The sequence below is a fragment of the Bufo gargarizans genome, chromosome 8 (genome assembly GCF_014858855.1).
Source record: "Bufo gargarizans isolate SCDJY-AF-19 chromosome 8, ASM1485885v1, whole genome shotgun sequence".
In the NCBI taxonomy this organism is placed as follows: Eukaryota; Metazoa; Chordata; class Amphibia; order Anura; family Bufonidae; genus Bufo; species Bufo gargarizans.
Genome location: NC_058087.1, coordinates 190,038,546 through 190,057,058, shown reverse-complemented (window position 1 = coordinate 190,057,058; position 18,513 = coordinate 190,038,546). Strand labels below are relative to the sequence as shown.

At 44.3% G+C, this 18,513-nt stretch overlaps 2 protein-coding genes across 5 annotated transcripts; both read right to left on the bottom strand.

The window, feature by feature from the left end:
• Nucleotides 1-4,527: 4,527 nt before the first annotated feature.
• LOC122945026 (scavenger receptor cysteine-rich type 1 protein M130-like) lies at nucleotides 4,528-12,000 on the bottom strand. Of its 4 annotated transcripts, none has more exons than XM_044303831.1 (8): nucleotides 11,856-12,000; nucleotides 10,510-10,830; nucleotides 8,007-8,324; nucleotides 6,994-7,332; nucleotides 6,410-6,724; nucleotides 5,997-6,314; nucleotides 5,583-5,891; nucleotides 4,528-5,066 (listed from the first exon to the last, which is right to left on the bottom strand). In XM_044303831.1, the coding sequence occupies exons 1-8, from the start codon at nucleotides 11,920-11,922 to the stop codon at nucleotides 4,738-4,740; spliced, it is 2,316 nt and encodes a 771-aa protein (XP_044159766.1). In that variant the 5' UTR covers nucleotides 11,923-12,000; the 3' UTR covers nucleotides 4,528-4,737. The 4 variants fall into 4 exon arrangements, with proteins under 4 accessions (XP_044159766.1, XP_044159767.1, XP_044159768.1 ...); XM_044303832.1 differs by having other exon boundaries at nucleotides 11,810-11,941; XM_044303833.1 differs by lacking the exon at nucleotides 8,007-8,324.
• Nucleotides 12,001-16,926: 4,926 nt separating this feature from the next.
• LOC122945522 (tripartite motif-containing protein 16-like) lies at nucleotides 16,927-18,279 on the bottom strand. The gene has a single exon (XM_044304586.1). The coding sequence runs from the start codon at nucleotides 18,277-18,279 to the stop codon at nucleotides 16,927-16,929; it is 1,353 nt and encodes a 450-aa protein (XP_044160521.1).
• Between the last annotated feature and the right edge of the window lie 234 nt (nucleotides 18,280-18,513).

Here is an 18,513-nt window from a genome sequence, read left to right as displayed (position 1 = left end):
TCCTCCACCAGGACCTGTGTTTTAGTTACTCCGCACCGATTACCTCGTGGTGACGGCCCTCTCGTGCCGCCATTGTGAAAAACTGATGTTTTGGATTGTGCGTCTATTTATTAAAGCCTGCAGGCATTTTGTACCACTCCCCTCGGGTGCTGCGTGTGGTCTGTGCACAGGTAGGGGGCGCTGCTGAGCAGTGGGTGTGTGGGGGATGGTTCTGTGCTGCAGAGGGATGTCTGTTGTTTCCTGTGGATGTGTATAGACCAGGGGTCTGCAGCCTCTGGCACTCCAGCTGCTGTGGAACTACAACTCCCAACATGCACACTTGGTTGGCTGTTCTCAGAAGTGAATGGAGCATTTGAATCTTTGAAAACATAGGAAGCGGAGAACGCTGGCGGGGGATACAAGCGTCTCGCTGGCTGCAGCTCATGGAAGGACAGACGCCGTGGCCCAGGTAGGTTCCCGCTGATGGCAGTGGAGCCTTCAGATGGATCTTCATGGTACAGAGCTGAGATACTTCCGGATTTCTCATTATAGCCAGTGTATCACCGGCCTACTCTCCATCTATTCCCTCCAATCATCCGGTTCTGTGCCCTGCTTCAAGGGGTTGTGCCACGAATCTGAATGCTTTTGTAATTGTATGTAATTAAAAGTGTATTATAGCCACTGAGCTATTCAATAAAATGTATCTGTACAGCGCCACCTGCTGTTTATTCTTTTCCTTATTTCTTGTCCAGCTCACTGAGGTGGTCGCACAGGCTCAATTTAAAGGGGTTGTCCGCTTTTTACTGTTGATGGCCTATCCTCAGGAAAGGTTATCAATATCAAATTGGCCGTGGTCTGACACCCGGCACCCCTGCCGATCGGCTGTATAGCTGCTCGCCGCAGCAATTGCAGTTTAATTAAAGTATGGCGCCCCCATTCACTCCTGTGGGATGGCTCTGTAGTATTCATGTGAACAGTCAGGAGCTGTCCCATAGAAGTGAATGGGGATGCCATACTTGTAATTACACCTGATCACCACTGCAGTTGCTGTGGCGAGCAGTTAAGCAGAGCAGAGAAGGCGGCTCTTGTATGATTGGTGGGGGTGCCGGGTGTTCGACGCCATTGATCTGATATTTAAGACCGATCCTGAGTATAGGTCATTGATAGTAAAAAGAGGACAACCCCTTTAAATCATCAACTCATCTGTTAGAAGCTGTGACAGTTACAGGGAAAGAGCTACAGCACAAAGGACACCCTTCCTCCCGAGCTGCAGCAGAAAGGACACGTCCACCTGGAATGCCAGCTTGAAATAAATCTAGCAGAGCAACTGGAGCAATGAATGAGGAGATGTCTGGATCCATGTGAGGTGCAGGGCTGGTCCTAGCTTTGTTAGAAAGAGATTGTCAAGTACTATATGATGTCTGACTTTATATATTTTTTTTACATCAATCATGGCATTACACCTTTTAATCCTTCTGCTCCCTGCGCCGTACATGTACAGTGCTGGAGCGATGGGTAAACATGGCGCCTACTCGAGCGTGCAGCGGGTGCCATGGCCGACTGGGCTAAAGACTGCAACTAATGCCGATCGCAGTCATTAAAACCTTTTAGATGCCATGATCAGATGTGATCACGGCATCTAAAAGCTGAAAAACCCAGAAGCTCGCGCTTCCAAGCTTCTTACCGGCATCCTCTGCGGCCAATGAGGATGCCGGCAATTGAATTCAATATGCTCGGTCTCTCTGAAGAGACCCAGGGTATTGGAGCTGTAATTCTTATTTTGGGCCGCAGGTGGCAGGCCAACATTAGAATTGAGCAATTCTGCTCTGATCATGGATCTCTGACAAACATGATGGTACAGGAATAAAAAAACAAAAAAAAAATTGTCTTGTAGCCCCAAACATGAGCTACATAACCATAAAAAATGTTTAAAAAAATGAATACATAAATAAATAACAAAAAATATAAACATCATGGGCAACACTGCGTCCAAAAAACGCCAGTGTTATTAAAATAGAAAAATATTTTTCCAATACGGCGAATGGCATATGAAAAAGTTACACACACTTCAAAATGGTATAACTAAAAACTACAGATCGTTGCGCCAAAAATGACCCCCACACAGCTCAAAAAGTTATGGCGGTCAGATTATGGTGATGTAAAAATATATATATTTTTTTTCAGTTTTAATTTATTTTTACTCTATGTAGACATAACCTATGTGGTCTCATTGTTATTGCACTGACCCAGAGAACGCCGTAGGGACAAAACCTGTAGAACGGTGGAGGAATTGTGTTTTTTATTTTTTCCAAATGCACCCCATTTCGATTTCCTGCTTCCTACTACATTGGAGGCCGTATTAAATGAGGGCATTAGAAAGTACAACTTGTTCCGCAAAAAATAAGCCCTTATATATGGAAAAATAAAAAGGTTATGGCTCAAGGAAGATGGAGAAGAAAAATGAAAATGAAAAGTCTGCCAGTAATGTGTACCTGAGAAGAATCTGCAGAAGCTAAAGGCCGGCCATGATCTCTGCTTGATCCAGATAAGTCATGGAGGTGAGAGAAGAGGAGTCCCACATGTAAGGTCACTGGAGAGGATGTCCAGTAAGACATTACACTTTATCATCTGCTGAAATCACAAGTTATCTCCCTGTGCACCCGGCTCGCTGCACGTGACGTCAGTGAGTTACGGCCGCCCGCCCTGCTCTGCTACAGGACATTTAGTAAGTAGTACAGATGGGGCTGGGGATCGGAACTTCAATGAAAGCTATTATTATAAAATGTTTAGGCAATAAAGCAGTGAGTGAGCGGCGGGGCCGGAGTACAGTGACCGCACCGCCCCGCCGCATTTGCATGACACCGGCCCCTCCCACAGGTTTACCATAGCGCCGTTATATTAGGGCATCTGTGGATGCCACTATTATGGGGCGGGGGGATCTGTGGCTGGCACTGTTATGGGGGCGGGGGTGATCTGTGGAAGGCACTGTTATGGGGGCGGGGGTGATCTGTGGATGGCACTGTTATGGGGAGGGGGGGGGTGGACCTGTGGATGGCACTGCTATATATGTGTCACCCACAGATCCCCCACCCCATAACAGTGCCATCCACATATCTCCCACCCCATAATAGTGGCATCCACAGATCACCTCCCCATAACAGTGCCAGCCACAGATCCCCCCCCATAACAGTGCCATCCCCAGCCCAGATCTCCCATAGTAGTGTCATGCACAGACCACCATTAGTTCAAAACCCACCAAAAGCACACCTTTTGGTTAAAAATATTTTTTTCTTATTTTCCTCCTAAAAAACCTAGGTGCGTCTTATAGGGCGAAAAATACGGTACCTCAAATGGAGTGGCCTGCACTTTCTTCAGAACTGAATCCCATTGAAAACCTATGGGATCAGCTGAGTCGCTGTGTAGAGGCTCATATCTCTGTACGCGAGAACCTCAATGACCTGAGGGCCGCCCTTCAGGAAGAGTGGGATGCCATGCCTCAGAGGACAATAAGTCAACTTGTAAACAGCCTGAGATGTCGTCGAGCTGGAATTGATGCTCAAGGCCACATGACAAGTTCTGGAGACACTGACATGTTGTGGCGGTATACCCAGCACTGGTGTCGGCTTTTGTCTCAATAAATTGTTTGAGATGAGGAAATCGCCATCGCTGCTTCTACTGAAATGCCCGACTTTCATGATATAATATAAATGGAGCTGGAACGTTTTACGTTTTCCATAAATTTCATCCAAAAGCCAAATATCACTAATTTTTTGTGAGTAATGTATGTACAGTTGGTATAAGTTACACATCTTGTATATAGTGATATGGACCATGCTGGTATAACCTGGGCATCTCCTGTATATGATTATACAGGGTGGCCCATGAAAAAGTAGCCCGGCTCCAGCAATAGTAGAACAAGATGAATGAGCAAGTGGATTATTTTTTTTTAATTACCCACCAGTCAGAAAAGATGCTGAAAGTGGTCCCCGTTCAGGTCTCGGCATCTCTGGGTCGGTCGGATTATCTTGGCTGATACTGCTCACAGCTCTTCAGCCGTGAGGCTGCAGAAGAAAAAATGTCCTGCTTTTTCTAACAAGATGGGGCACGTGCCGCACCTCAACGAACTCACTGGATGAGTTCATGAACGACCAAACTGTGAGCAAGGGGTTATGGCTGCCACGTTCCCCAGACTTTTCTACATGCAATTTTTATCTGTGAGGAAATTTAAAACAGAAAGTGTCCTCTCACAATCCACATCCCCTGGAGGAACTCAAGGAGAACATCACAAACACCATCCACAGCATCACTGCTGAAGAGCTGCAAGTAGTATCAGCCGACAGAACCCGACCTGTCCAAAGATGCCAAGACCTGAACGGCGACCACTTTCTGCATCTTTTGTGACTTGTGAGTAATTTAAAAAAACAATCCACTTGCTCGTTCATCTTGTCCTACTATTGCTGGAGATGGGCTACTTTCTCTTGGGCCACCCTGTATATGTATAGCTGGTATAACCATAGCAGTAAGGACCATATAGAACCACACTTTTATACTGGTTATAATGTTTAATGAGGTTAATGGCAGTTGTGGCTGGAGATCGGAGGTTGGGGCCCTACTTGTTGTTTATTTGGGGGCTCAGGTATGTAGTTTTGAAATGTTCTAAAACAGAAGGTTCTTCAGAATGTAGTTTAATCTTCTCCTTGCCACACTGTGATGTTCCTCTTTGAGATTCTGATCTCTCTGGGTAACAATGGCCTTCTATCAGTCAGATTCCTCATGAGTACATTGGATATGAGCCTTCACATCACACATCTTCCTGCCCCAGGGAGAGGAAGGGCACTCGCCCAGAGATCTATCACTATTTCTACAGTTGATAAATTCCAGCCAGGAGGGGGCAGCATTAACATCTGAGGCAGGAGCACCTTTCTGAGAGAGTAATCCTGATCCACACCGCAGCTGCTTGCATATCAGCGAGGCAGTCTGAGTCGTCATCACATTATTACAGACCGATCCCCAGCTTCCATTATAGTAAATTTCAAGCTGTCCTTCGCATCTGTTACCTCCTCCCACCAGGCGAAGGTCTATGAACTCTGCCAAAAAAAATTCATTATCTTTAGAATATGTCCACATGTGATCACCAGCAATTCTACAGAGTTAAAATCTCCCAGTGTTCCCTACTTGGTCTGGTGATTTGTATTCTGGGAAATGTTGTATATAGAGTCCTCTTTAGTGTAGGAACTCAGCAATGTTGGCAGAAGTTCTCTTTAGGAGCTTGCTCACTGTTTCCAGTAACTATAGAAGAATTGCGCATGCAGCTCTAAAGCGTAATCAAATTCTAGAACTAAAAATATATATATTTTTACACCTTATGGTCCAGATAATCCTGCAAAGTCCAAGAATAGCCTCACACTAGATTAATAGGAATTTGAGCAATTGAGATCCTCTGGGGCGGGTCCAAGAATCTTGACATTGTAGCTAATAGCCAATATGAAATATTTTTTTGACCAATGCTATATCTACATATTAATAACATAGTTTAAGCTTTAATGATTGACCGTATTTGGTCGAGGCCTCTGGACAATATAGAACAGGATTTCTTATCTTACCAGAGCACACAAGTCGTGCAGCTTCCTTATCTTCTGAGTCCACCATTTCCCAAGAGCTTGAGGGACATTCCCATAATTTGCTTTCATGTCCTGCACATCTTAAACCCTTCAGCCATATATTCCCAGCTCCATGCATGACCATGGTGGTAACGTTAATGGGATGGCCACACTTCAGCTCCCTGCAGACTACATCAGCATTGACTGATGTCCATGTGTCACCACTGACCATTGACCATTTTCCTTGGTGGTAAATTTGCACTGTCCCGGCACATCGTGCAGGGCCGTTCATCAGCTGAACACTTTGACTCTCTGCAATGTTGGAGAAAAATGAATGGTTATAGGGCGCTCATTGCATTTTTGACCATGCACCTCACTATTATAACCACAATGTATGCAAGAAAGGAGATATCCAACCTGAGCAGATGACTCCCACATCTCTACCAAGGTCGGTAGAGGCAGCTGAAGACTGGGGTTGGGTCTTCAAACACTCTTTTAGGTCCATCTCACTTCCTTGACATATGAGACTGTCCCACTGTATAATTTCATGTGCTGGTCCCATTAAAGTGAATGAATCAATTGCTTCTCCACAGTGTAGCTGCCTACACACAACTTGTGCATCCTTGTTGTCCCATTGATGGTCTGTCACACGGCCCCAGATATCATCCTGCAGGACCTCCAATCTCCCATGACAGTGGCTTGCACCCCCTACCAGACGTAGAGTTTCCATGGTACCTGATGGGTATACCAATGACGTCCAGATGGTCAGAAATGGTTCTATCAGCATGTCAGCGGAGGTTAATAAATCTGAAACCTTGACCTGCGCTTACCTGAACATATTACGCTTGCTGTGGCTTGTTCTGGACACACACTGTTCCCCAGTGTTGTCTTTGTACATTCCCTGAGGCTGGACTCTGTGCCTTCACAGTAAAACTCATCTGTCCAGAGAAGACTGTTTTCCCCAAAATGACCGCCATCCGGGATTGACACTGCCGTTCCACATTGTAACTGTCTGCAAAGAACATTGGCAGCTTGGAGGTTCCAGTGTGAGTGACACAGAGAACCCCACTTTCCAGCAAACATCATCTCTACCCTTCCAGAACATCTCTGGCTGTTGTTCGTTAATCTGAAGTCTGTGCTCAGACCTAAGAAAAGACAAAGACGGGAAAGAAGGCAACGATACATTACACAAGAAGATAACATTCCTACTACCTGGTGCCACCAGTAGGAGGAGCTCAGAAGCATAGTGCCTACTGCGTTATTATTGACTTAAATGTATAAAACAATGTATGTCTATTGGTGGCATCCAAAATTTGATCATTTAACTCATATTTATGCAGAGGATTTGGAGATCCATATCAGAAAACACTAAGCTCTTACCTTCACTTTCATAAAACTCTGAGCATTAACTTACCTCTCCTTTTATTCTCACAGATGACCCCAACGTCATTTTTATGTCCACATCGATCGATTCCCCACATCGGGTGATTACACTCCCATATAGCCGACTCTGCGCCAGAGCATTTCACGTGACTCAGCCAAACCTTTCCAGATCCAGCTCCAAAGCTGGCCACCTTGGCTTGTCTTTCATCTTCATGGGTGCCACCACATCCCAGTTGTTTACAAACTATGGTGGCCTCATTGACACCCCAGAAATAGCCACACACTGTTCCCCATTGTCCCTCATGGCGGACCATCAGCCTTCCCTCACACTCATTCTTTCCATCAACAAGCTTGATCTCCTCTGGTTCACCTGTAAACATATGTGAGATCAGTAACTGAAGAAAACCCTAGATTATGACCTACTAGATTATCTATTTAGACCCTAGTGAGGTGGCTGTATAGAGTAAGGAAGTTTGTATCTGCAGGTGGGTAACTGGGTGAGCAAGGAACGCTCTCCTTAATCTCAGTATTGGTTGCAACTTCTATTACAGTTAGAAGAGCAGCTCCGGAGCACAAGCCGCTGCTCTAACTAGTGAAATACGGTGCAGACTAAAGGAACAGGAACACTCATGAGTACGGTAGAGTTTTACTATTTGGCAGAGGAGCACGGTTAATTTTCTTTGTCCCCTTGTTATTGTTTTGCAGAAGATTCTTGATGAATTTCTTGGTTTCAAGCATTTTACAAGAATCTGGATGATCTGACACATATTGTTGGATGTGTAACATGAGAACTTGGACCTGAAATTATCTTGGATGAAATGTGGTTTTTGGTTCTATCACTTTTTTGTGTCAGTTCCAACAGTTGCGCAATTTGTGCTGCAGAAAGAGATGGACGAGGCTTGGTCTGTCTGAGAAGAACATACGTAACTTAGAACACAGCTCAAATTTACAGGTAATTTAAGCAGGGATTCTACCTGTGGTGTCATGCTCTACCACTCAGGCCCTGCGCCAGTTTCCCCGGGAGTATTAGTGATTGCACATTACCTGCACACATAACGCCGACGTCCTGTTCGTGGTCACAGAATGGATGTCCCCACATCTGGTGCTTGCATTGCCACAGGTTTGACTCTTCTCCAGTACAGACAGCATTACTGAACCAAACCTTCCCTTCTCCAGGACCAAATGATACTGCCCTCATTCGAGCGCCGGGGGTGCTGCAGCCCAACTGGCGGCAAACAACTGCTGCATCCTTGTCATTCCAATAGTCACCACATACTGTGCCCCACACGCCCTGGTGACGCACCTCCAGCCTCCCTTCACACGCGTTGGTTCCTCCCACAAGTCTCAGTTCCTGAGGACCACCTATGGTATGCACATATGCATAAGATTCATATACAGTGCCTTGAAAAAGTATTCATACCCCTTGAACTTTTGCACATTACACCCACAAACTGAAATGCATTTTATTGGGATTTTATGTGATAGACCAACACAAGTATGTAACAAGTGAAAAGAAAATGATAAATGTGTTTTTATCATGTTTTTATAAATAAAAATCTGGAAAGTGTGGTGTGCATTTGTATACCCCTTAATAAAATCCATGGTGACCAATTGCCTTCAGAAGTCACCTAATTAGTAAATAGAGTCCACCTGTGTATAATGTATTCTCAGTATAATTGCAGCTGTTCTGTGAAGGCCTCAGAGGTTTGTTAGAGAACATTAGTGATCAAACATCATCATGAAAACCAAGGAACACGACAGACAGGTCAAGGATAAAGCTGTGGAGAAGTGTAAAGGAAGGTTAGGTTATAAAAAAAAAATATCCCAAGCTCTGAACATCTCACGGAGCACTGTTAAATCCATCATCCGAAAATGGAAGGAGTATGGAACAACTGCAAACCTAGGAAGACATGGCCATCCACCTAAACTGACAGCCCAGGCAAGGAGAGGACTAATTAGAGAAGCAGCCAAGAGGCCCATTGTCATTCTGGAGGAGCTGAAGAGGTCCACAGGACAACTATTATGCCTCATTCACACATCAGTGTTTTGGTCAGTGATTTCCATCAGTGATTGTGAGCCAAAACCAAGTGTGGTTCTAAACACAGAACAGGTGCAGATCTTTCCCTTATACCTTATGTCTGTGGAGGCTCCACTCCTGGTTTTGGCTTACAATCCCTGACGTGTGAATGAGGCTTTAGTCATATACTCTACAAATCTGGCCTTTATGGAAGAGTGCCAAAAAGAAAGCCATTTTTGAAAGAAAGCCACAAGAAGTCCAGTTTGCCACAAGCCATGTAGGGGACACAGCAAACATGTGGAAGAAGGCGCTCTGGCCAGATGAGACCAGATAAGACCAAAGTTGAACTTCTTGGCTTAAATTCAAAATGATACGTGTGGTGGAAAACTAACACTGCCCATCACCCTGAACACACCATCCCCACCATGAAACATGGCGGTGGCAGCATTATGCTGCGGGGATGCTTTTCTTCAGCAGGGACAGGGAAGCTGGTCTTGATGGGAAGATGGATTGAGTTAAATACAGGGCAATCCTGGAGGAAACCCTGGTAGAGGCTGCAAAAGACTTGAGACTGAGGCGGAGCTTCACCTTCCAGCAGGACAACGACCCTCAACATCCAGCCAGAACTACAATTGAAGGGTTTAGATCAAAGCATAGTCATGTGTTAGAATGGCCCAGTCACAGTCCAGACCTAAATTCCACTAAGAATCTGTGACTTGAACATTGCTGTTCACAGATGCTCTCCATCCAATCTGACTGAGCGCAAGCTGGTGGAGACATAACCAAAAAGACTTGCAGCTGTAACTGCAGCGAAAGGTGGTCCTACAAAGTATTCAGGGGGGCTGAATACAAATGCACACCATACTTTCCAGATTTTTATTTATTAAAAATGTTGAAAACCTTGTATTTATTTTCCCTTCACACATGCTTGCTACTTTGTGTTCAAGGGGTATGAATACTTTTTCAAGGCACTGTACCTGAGCAGATAACTCCAGCGTCATCTCGATGTTTACATGAACTGCTTCCCCACATTTGATGCTTACAGTCCCATACAGCTGTCTCATCTCCTACACACTTGACGTTACTGAGCCAGACTTTGCCCGTTCCGGCTCCAAATGAAGCCGCCTTGACTTGGAGGCCATCGGTGACATTGCAGCCCAGCTGTCTACAGACTACGAGGGCGTTTCTTGTATACCAGTCCAGACCGCACACGGTGCCCCACTGTGCTCGATGCTTAACCTCAACCCGTCCCTCACACTCGGATATAGGATATAGACTACGTATGACTTATATAGATCATTTCCATTTAAAAAAATATACCCCACTAAATATAAATCCTTATGGGATGTCCCAAATAGGCTATTTTCTTACTGTTTATAGTGGTCATTCTCATAACCTTCAGCCACCACTAGAGGGAGCTCAGAAGCTTTCTGTATACTCTTATACATTGACCTGTAATAACAGTATACAATAAGCTCTTAAGTCCCTGTTTTCCGCAGAGTTTTCAAATCTTCTAGATACATTTCTCACCTGCACAGACTATGCCGATGTCCTTCTTGTGGTGACAGATGTCTTCCGATTCAGTGGAATATTTGCAGTGATTCAGAGTTTCTTCTTGTCCATTGCAAGTCACACTGGTCAACCAGACTGTCCCAGTCCCGGCACCGAATGAGGACACCCGAGCATCATGCCCTGATCCTCGGGGGCAGCCCATCTGTCTACAAACCACTTCTGTGTTCTTCTCATCCCAGTCATCTTCGCACACTGTGCTCCACTCTCCCCCAATCTTCACCTCTAGTCTCCCTTCACATGGACCAGATCCCCCCACGAGTCTCACTTCTTCAATCCCATCTAGGAGACAATCAATGGAATGTCACAGGGATAGAGTAAGGGAAGAGTTGAACTACAAACTCTAGTATCTTGCACCTAGTTAAGGATGAACTTAAGTGGGGGAAGGGTTAGTTCATTTTGCTTCCCAGCCTGTCTCTATGCTCCTTGCTTCCTTTTTTTTTTTTTGTTATGTTTTGAGCTACGGAAAAATCGGAGTGGCATGGAAGTCCCCCTGGTGTCTTACACCTAGTTAAGCAAGAAGTTAAGCGGGGGCGGGTCTAGGTGATTTTTTCTTCCCAGACTAAGGCACCTTGTCTCTGATTCTCTCTATACTCCGTGCTCACTTTTTAAAATTAATTTTTCAACTATGGAAAAATCTGAGCAGCATCAAGGGCCCAACTAGTGTCTTCCACCCAGTTAAGCAAAAAGATAAGCGGGGACTGGGCTAGATAATCTTACTTCCCAGATAAAGGCACCTTGTGCTCCTCTCTGCATCCATTTCTCCCTTCCTTTTGATCCCTCTCTCCTTGCTCCCTAGTTTTCGATCAATTTTTCATTTCTGAAAATATCTGAGCAGCATCAAAGACCCCCATTCAAGAGGCTAAGCGGGGGCGGGTCTTAGCAGGGGTGGGTCTAATCGGGGCGGGTCTAGGTGGTTTTGGTTCCCAGATTAAGATACCACATCTCTGCTCCTCCCTACATTCCTTGCTTGCTTCTTTTCAATCACTGTCTTCAGTTGACACCCTTGGATGTGGAGACCCCAATGAAGAAGAATTTTTATGATTATTGACATGATACAAGTGACAACAAATGTCTTTCATATTCTATGGGGTGATACTAGACCGTAGATATAAAATGACATTGTCCAGTGGGGTTCCAAAGGTCAGTTAACATTGTGGCTCAATACCTAGGGGCCCGTAGGTCTCCTTGTTACATAAAGCATTTGAAATAACCCAATGTAGATATGTCCAGACAACTAGAGAGTGTGGTGTGGACCTACCTGCATGGGATGTAATCAGCAGAGACGTCATGAAGCCAGCACCCACCTGAGATGGTGCCGATCACAGCCCCGAGCAGGATCAGAATGGACCCGAGTTGTCTGCCGCGCTCCATGGTACCTCACATAATGCTCTGATTTTAGCAATAGAAACTGAACATCTGGAGCTGAAAATCCCCTCCAGACCCAAAATACAGGCAACAACACAAGAATGGAAATGCTGGATGTTCTCCAGGCTGTGCCTGGCAGGAAAGAAGGTTGTTATCTCAGGAACGTAGAACATTTACCGTCTATCTATCTATCTATCTATCTGTCTGTCTGTCTATCTGTTAGTGTTGATCGCAAATATTCTAATCGCAAGTTTTTATCGTGAATATTGGCACTTTGAGAATTCACGAATATCTAGAATATAGTGCTATATCTTTATAACCGCGAATATTCTAGATTTATTTTCTTCAGAACCCATGATCCCTCCCTTCTTCTAGCTTGTGGGCCAATGAGAAGGCTGCAATATCTTTGACTTTAGGAGTAGTGTTGATCGCAAATTTTCGTATCGCAAATTTTCCAATTGGCGTTTTTTCGCAATCAAGAAAAAAATGACTGGAGATCAAATTCGAATGAATATTCACCCAAATATTCGTGAAATATCGCGAATTCGAATATTGCCCCTGCACCACTTCTATCTATCTATCTCATATCTATCTAATGTGTAATCAGGATAGGGAGGAAACACATACAGGACTCCTATTGACCCTCAGATGACAGCCGTTCCCTTCTTTTCTGCTCTGACTTCAGGGACACTAAACCACTGGAGCTCAGGTTTCATCTTTTCATCAGATGGTTTCATAGATGGCCTCTTAGGGTGTTGTTTGATTGCCGTCATCTTTTCCCTACAGCGCGCCTGACATCGTAATGAGAAGTATTTCTGGTATTTATGTCAAAGGGCGAAGAAAGTTCCTTGTACTTTGTTATTTAGTGGAGCAGAGAAGGTTGTCATAAATCATGTATGTATGCTGCAAATCACCATCAACATCACTGTCCACATGCAGTGCCTAGAAAAAGTATTCATACCCACATTTTTTCACTTTACACCCACAAACCTAAAGGTATATATGTATGTGACAGACCAGCACAAAGTCGCAGGTAAGTGTGAAGTGAAAAGAAAATGATACAAGGGTTTCAAAGGTTTTAATAAATAGAAATCTGGAAAGTGTGGCGTGCATTTGTATTCAGCCCCCCTGAGTCAATACTTTGTAGGACCACCTTTTGCTGCAATTACAGCTGCAGGTCTTTTGGGGTCTGTCTCTACCAGCTTTGCACATCTAGAGGCTGAAATCTTTGCCCATTCTTCTCTGCCCATAGCTTGGGCTCAGTCAGATTGGATGGAGAACGTCTCTGAACAGCAATGTCCAAGTCTTGTCTCAGATTCTTAAAGGGATTTAAGTCTGGACTGTGACTGGGCCATTCTAACACATGACTATGCTTTGATCTAAACCATTCCATTGTAGCTCTGGCTGGATGTTGAGGGTCGTTGTCCTGCTGGAAGGTGAACCTTTGCCCCAGTCTTAAGTCTTTCGCAGCCTCTACCCAGTTTTCCTCCAGGATTGTCCTGTATTTAGCTCCATCCATCTTCCCATCAACTCTGACCAGCTTCCCTGTCCCTGCTGAAGAAAAGCCTCCACACAGCAGGACATTGCCACCACCATGTTTCACAGTGGGGATGGTGTGTTCAAGGTAATGTTCAGGGTTAGTTTTCTGCCCCACATAGCGTTTTGCATTTAGGCCAAAATGTTCAACTTTGGTCTCATCTGAGCAGAGCACCTTCTTCCACATGTTTGCTGTGTCCTCTACATGGCTTGTGGAAAACTGCAAATGGGACTTCTTCTGGCTGCTTTCAAAAATGGATTTCTTCTTGCCACTCTTCCATAAAGACCAGATTTGTGGAGTACACGACTGATAGTTGTCCTGTGGACAGATTCTCCCACCTGAGCTGTGGATCTCTGCAGCTCCTCCAGAGGGACCATGAGCCTCTAAACTGCTTCTCTAATTAGTGCTCTCCTTGCCTGGTCAGTTTAGGTGGACGGCCATGTCTTCCTAGGTTTGCAGTTATGCCTTACTACTTCCATTTTCGGATAATGGATTGAACAGTGCTCCGTGAGATGTTCAGAGCTTAGGGTATTGTTTCATAACCTAACCCTGCTTTTCACTTCTCCACAACTTTATCCCTGACCTGTCTGGTGTGTTCCTTGGTTTTCATGATGCTGTTTAGTCACTAATGTTCTCTAAGAAACCTCTGAGGCCTTCACAGAACAGCTGTAGTTATCCTGAGACTATTTACTAATTAGGTGACTTCTGAAGGCAATTGGTCAAACTGGATTTTATTTAGGTGCATTAGAGTACAGGGGGCTGAATACAAATGCACGCCTCACTTTCCACATTTTTATTTATAAAAAATTTTGAAAACCACCTATCATTTTCTTTTTACTTCACAAATATTTGCTCCTTTGTGTTGGTCTATCAAATAGAAGCGCAAATAAAATACATTTCATTTTGTGGGTGTAAAAAAGTGAAAAAAGTTCAAGCGGTATTAATACTTTTTCAAGGCACTGTATTAACTAGCTTTAGTGATGTTCATACATAGACTGTAAACGTAGCAATGCTCCATGAGATAATAATATGTAGACCATTCTGTTTCTCTAGGAGGTACCTCGTTGGCAGTGGCGGTCCTGATCACCACTCAAACCCCACTGGGCTCCTTTACAGACTAATCGAGTAGAATTATTACTACTGGTGGGACTTTTGGGAGCACTTTGGGGGGCTATCTGTATGGCACTGTTATTTCTGCAGTATCGTATTTGGGGGTATTGGGGGCACAGTATTGGGGGTAGCAGCAGGATGACAATGTTGGGTCACCAGGAGGGGGAGGATGATGGAAAAGTGAGAAACCTAAGATGTCTGTGTGTCAAACTCTGCAGAGACAAGACGCGGCTGGAATACTTTGTCATGGCGGTCTGGGCTGAATGGAAAAAATTAGGAAAGAGAACGTCTACATCAGAGGCGACGTCATTGGATGGAAGAGGTGTGTGGTGCTGTATGTAATGTCCAATGCAAATAAGCTTTTAGCAGTAGGGCTGAGGGAGGGGTTGGATTGAGAATTAGACACGAGGGCGTGGGCGCCATTTCAGTTTCCGCCTCAGGCAGTGGAAAGCTAGAATCTGCCCAAGCCATAACTTTCAACTGTATCTGCGGCCTAAGGATAAAGATGCAGTTGTGTATACATAGTGAACCACTGCTGGGAATAGCAATTCCTGTCTAGCTGTCCTGATTAGGACCCCAATACATTGCTTAGCTTGGGGCCCCAGAAATGCCAAGCCCGCCCCTCCTTGTTGGATATGGACCATGACTAGTACAAGTTTATATTCTCTTCTGTTGCCATCTAGTGGTCATTCAGAAGCATTACACTTGTGATAATGGAGATTGTGCCTTTGCGAGTGGACTTGTTATGGATTGGAGAGTATTCTAGGAAACATTTGCACCTTCTATGATAAACCTGCCTTTAGATCATTACAGACCCACTCAGTGCCCCATAATAGAGAACATGGCTGACAGGTCAGAGAACTACTGACTAACCGTGGTACATAGAGTAAGAAGAAACAACAGGACACCGGTCAGCGGTCGGCACGCAGCCGTGTATTATACACCAATAAATCACAATGTCATCCGGTCAAACATTTCTGTAATTCTTGAAATTTAATGTTTTTTTTTTTTTTTTACTTTTGGTTGATTTCTTAGATTTTTCATTTTTTTTAATTATTTTATATCTGACAAAAAATTCACAAAAGTAAGTCTGAAGGATTCCGGAGCTGATTAGAAATCTTGTGAGATTAATCATGTGGATCCAGGTGGCAAAAATAGATAGAGGGGAGGGGGCTTCAGTGGATTAATCAAATTAGGGCCCCCTACTGGTGCCAAAGAACAACGTTGTCTTCTCCTGTGCTAAAGAGTCCCCTAGTGCCCTTCCCCCAGTTCCCTTGAAGGTATGCCTATAGGAAAGGGCAGAGGGGCAAAACTTGGCTATTTCTTAATGTGTCTCTGTCTATTCATGTTCGCGTGTTGCTGTCTTTGTATTTTCTTTTACATGTTTATTGAGCTTGCATTAGTTTTTTTCTGTGTTTTGTGTTGATTGCGTTTGTGAGCTTTATGCCCACTCACCAAAATCCATTTAAATAATAAATAGAGAAGATTCTGCAAGAGAATTTTTAATATGCCCCCCCTTACTTGCCCCACTGTGCCCCCGTAATAAAGCAAACTAGTATGGTCATATAAGCCAGTGTCCATTACAGTGCCCCCATAACAGAGAAAGCCACAATATCCATAATGACTAGCCAGCTCCACCAGGATTCAACCACTGTCCTCACAACTGCTTAAATGTGACCCCATAAGAGGAACATCATATGGAGAGGATATTTTAGACACCCGTCTGTGGCGCTATACAACGTTGCTAAAGCTTAGAGACACAACAGGATTTGATAGTAGGGCTATAATAATATAGACTAGAGGGCAAAAGGGGCAAATGCCCCAGTGGCACTAGTAGCCTCCACCTTCTGACCCTTAGCAGGGTTGACTGCTTATCTTGAATTCCCAAAAATAGGTCCTGTTATAGGAGCATTGTATGACACTGTAATTTAGGCATTGTATGGCAGTATTATTTTTGCACTGTGATCATATTCTTTCAACACTTTCTTACGTAGCCAAGTTTTCTTGAGATGTTCTAACATCTTGTTCTGATTGAGAGTTACAGACCAGCCATAATAGATACCACACCTCTCATACAGGTTATATAACTACCTAGTGTGGCAGGTTAAATAAGTCACAAACATAGTAAAAAAAATCTTTCCATTCAGTAGTTAAAAATATTCATAAAAGGGGCCTAGGAGCCCCATAGATAAGGCTAAAGTATATCATAAACCAGGACATAAAGTACATAGCAGTGGTAAATACCTATACCGTAGTCCTCCTGTGCTGCTGATGTACTACACACAAATGCATCAAGTGAAAGGATCCTTCAAAGGGTCAAGAGTCCTGGAAGTTCTGGATTCTCATGCACCTAAATATTCCCTTTAGCTTTTAATTTTAATGCAGCTATTGTCAAATATGTAGAACGCGGCAAGTAGAGGCTCGTAGAAGGTGGAGGTGAAGGTGTGCAAGTGTCTGGTGGGGTTCAGCTGATAGAAGGACAGGTACCCGGCATCATAGTCGAGGTAGATCCCAACTCCTTGCACTACGGAATCCGAGACTACTGTGTTCTGTATATTGTTGTGAGAGACTCCAAGAAATTTTTGGAAAAATAAGGTCCACGACTTATTGTTGTATCCGAGAAATGACTCGTTACCAGCGATCTTTCTCTCAATGCTCTTAAAGGCTACCCCAACAATCCACCTCTTGGCTTCGCTCACATCCACTTCCCAGTAATGTTGTCCAGAGGTAAATTCATTGGTGCTCAAGACTTGACATGACTTAAACCTCTCAGGGGTTTCCGGATACTTCTGAGATGTTGTGGAGTGAGAAGCGGATTTCAGATCGCTGGATATGATAATTTTATTTTGAGCGGTGTTCACATCTAACGTGATGTTTGTCTTCTTCAGACCTGTAAACTGTCGTAAGGCCTTGAGATCCTGCAGGCTTTCTGCAAAGTTTAGGAGCCCTATGTGTAGGATGAGGGAGATGGGGCCCTCATCTACACTTGTAGATACTTGAATATCTTTATCGCCTTCACTGGCTCTTTGAGAACTTCTACGCTTGACCACTTCATGAGATGTTCCCTTCAGCACCGTTAATGGATTGGTAACATTGCGCAGCTCCTTGAGGTGATTTATCTTTTTCGAGAGCTCATCCTTCTTTTTTTCAAGTTGTTCAGTCGAACCATTGACTCGGAATATAACTTTCTGCTCCTGCCTGGAGACCTCGTTCATGGCCCTGGCCTGAAGAGCCTCCAGCTGTTCATTTATATCTCGAAAAAGGGCAGCCACCCTTTCTGTGACCCCCGCGGTCGCTCCTTTCATGTTGTCTCGTTTCTTTAATAGTCTGTCAAGTTCTTTCTCATTTTCTTCACTTTCCAAAGCCAAGTTATCCAAGGCATCTTTAATACTTGCCTTTCGCTTCTCAAAGGCATCTTTGAGTGAGTCCACCTTGTGACCTCGATGGTCTCCGATGATACAACATGACACACAGATACAGGCTCCATCATTGGAACAGCAAAACTCAATGACCTTATCGTGGATGGAACATTTCATGTCCTTGATGGAAGTGGTGGGTTCCACCAAGATGTGCTCCGTAGCCTTACTGTGGACTTTAATATGTTCTTCACAAAGAGAAGCTTCGCAGTGCAGACATGTTCTTGTGGCAGGCACTGGTGACTGGACACAGTAGGTGCAGTAGATCGCATCTTTCTTTCCAGATTCACCTTTCTCCATCTTAGACCTTGGTCAAGGGGAAAGTGAAGTTTGCAGGGAACACTTGAGATCAGAGGTAGTCCAGACAATGTGCACAGCTCAGAGATTGAATGGAGCTGCTCTGTATTCTGAGCAGGTAATAAAAGTAATGTTACAGCAACTAGATATTTTGTTTATGAGTTTCACGCCTACTGAGTCACGTGGAGAGCAGAGTCCAGATCTATGGATGTACGTGTAGATTTAGTAGATAGATAA

Bases quoted from the DNA above. Each gene is read 5' to 3' on its own strand.
- LOC122945026 (XM_044303831.1), bottom strand. From the start codon at position 11,922: ATGGAGCGCGGCAGACAACTCGGGTCCATTCTGATCCTGCTCGGGGCT. The intron at 7,333-8,006 runs GTAATGTGCAAT...ATATGTTTACAG, and splicing joins CGTCGGCGTTATGTGTGCAG to GTGAACCAGAGGAGATCAAG. The intron at 5,067-5,582 runs GTAAGATAAGAA...TTTTTTTGGCAG, and splicing joins TGCACGACTTGTGTGCTCTG to AGTTCATAGACCTTCGCCTG.
- LOC122945522 (XM_044304586.1), bottom strand. From the start codon at position 18,279: ATGGAGAAAGGTGAATCTGGAAAGAAAGATGCGATCTACTGCACCTAC.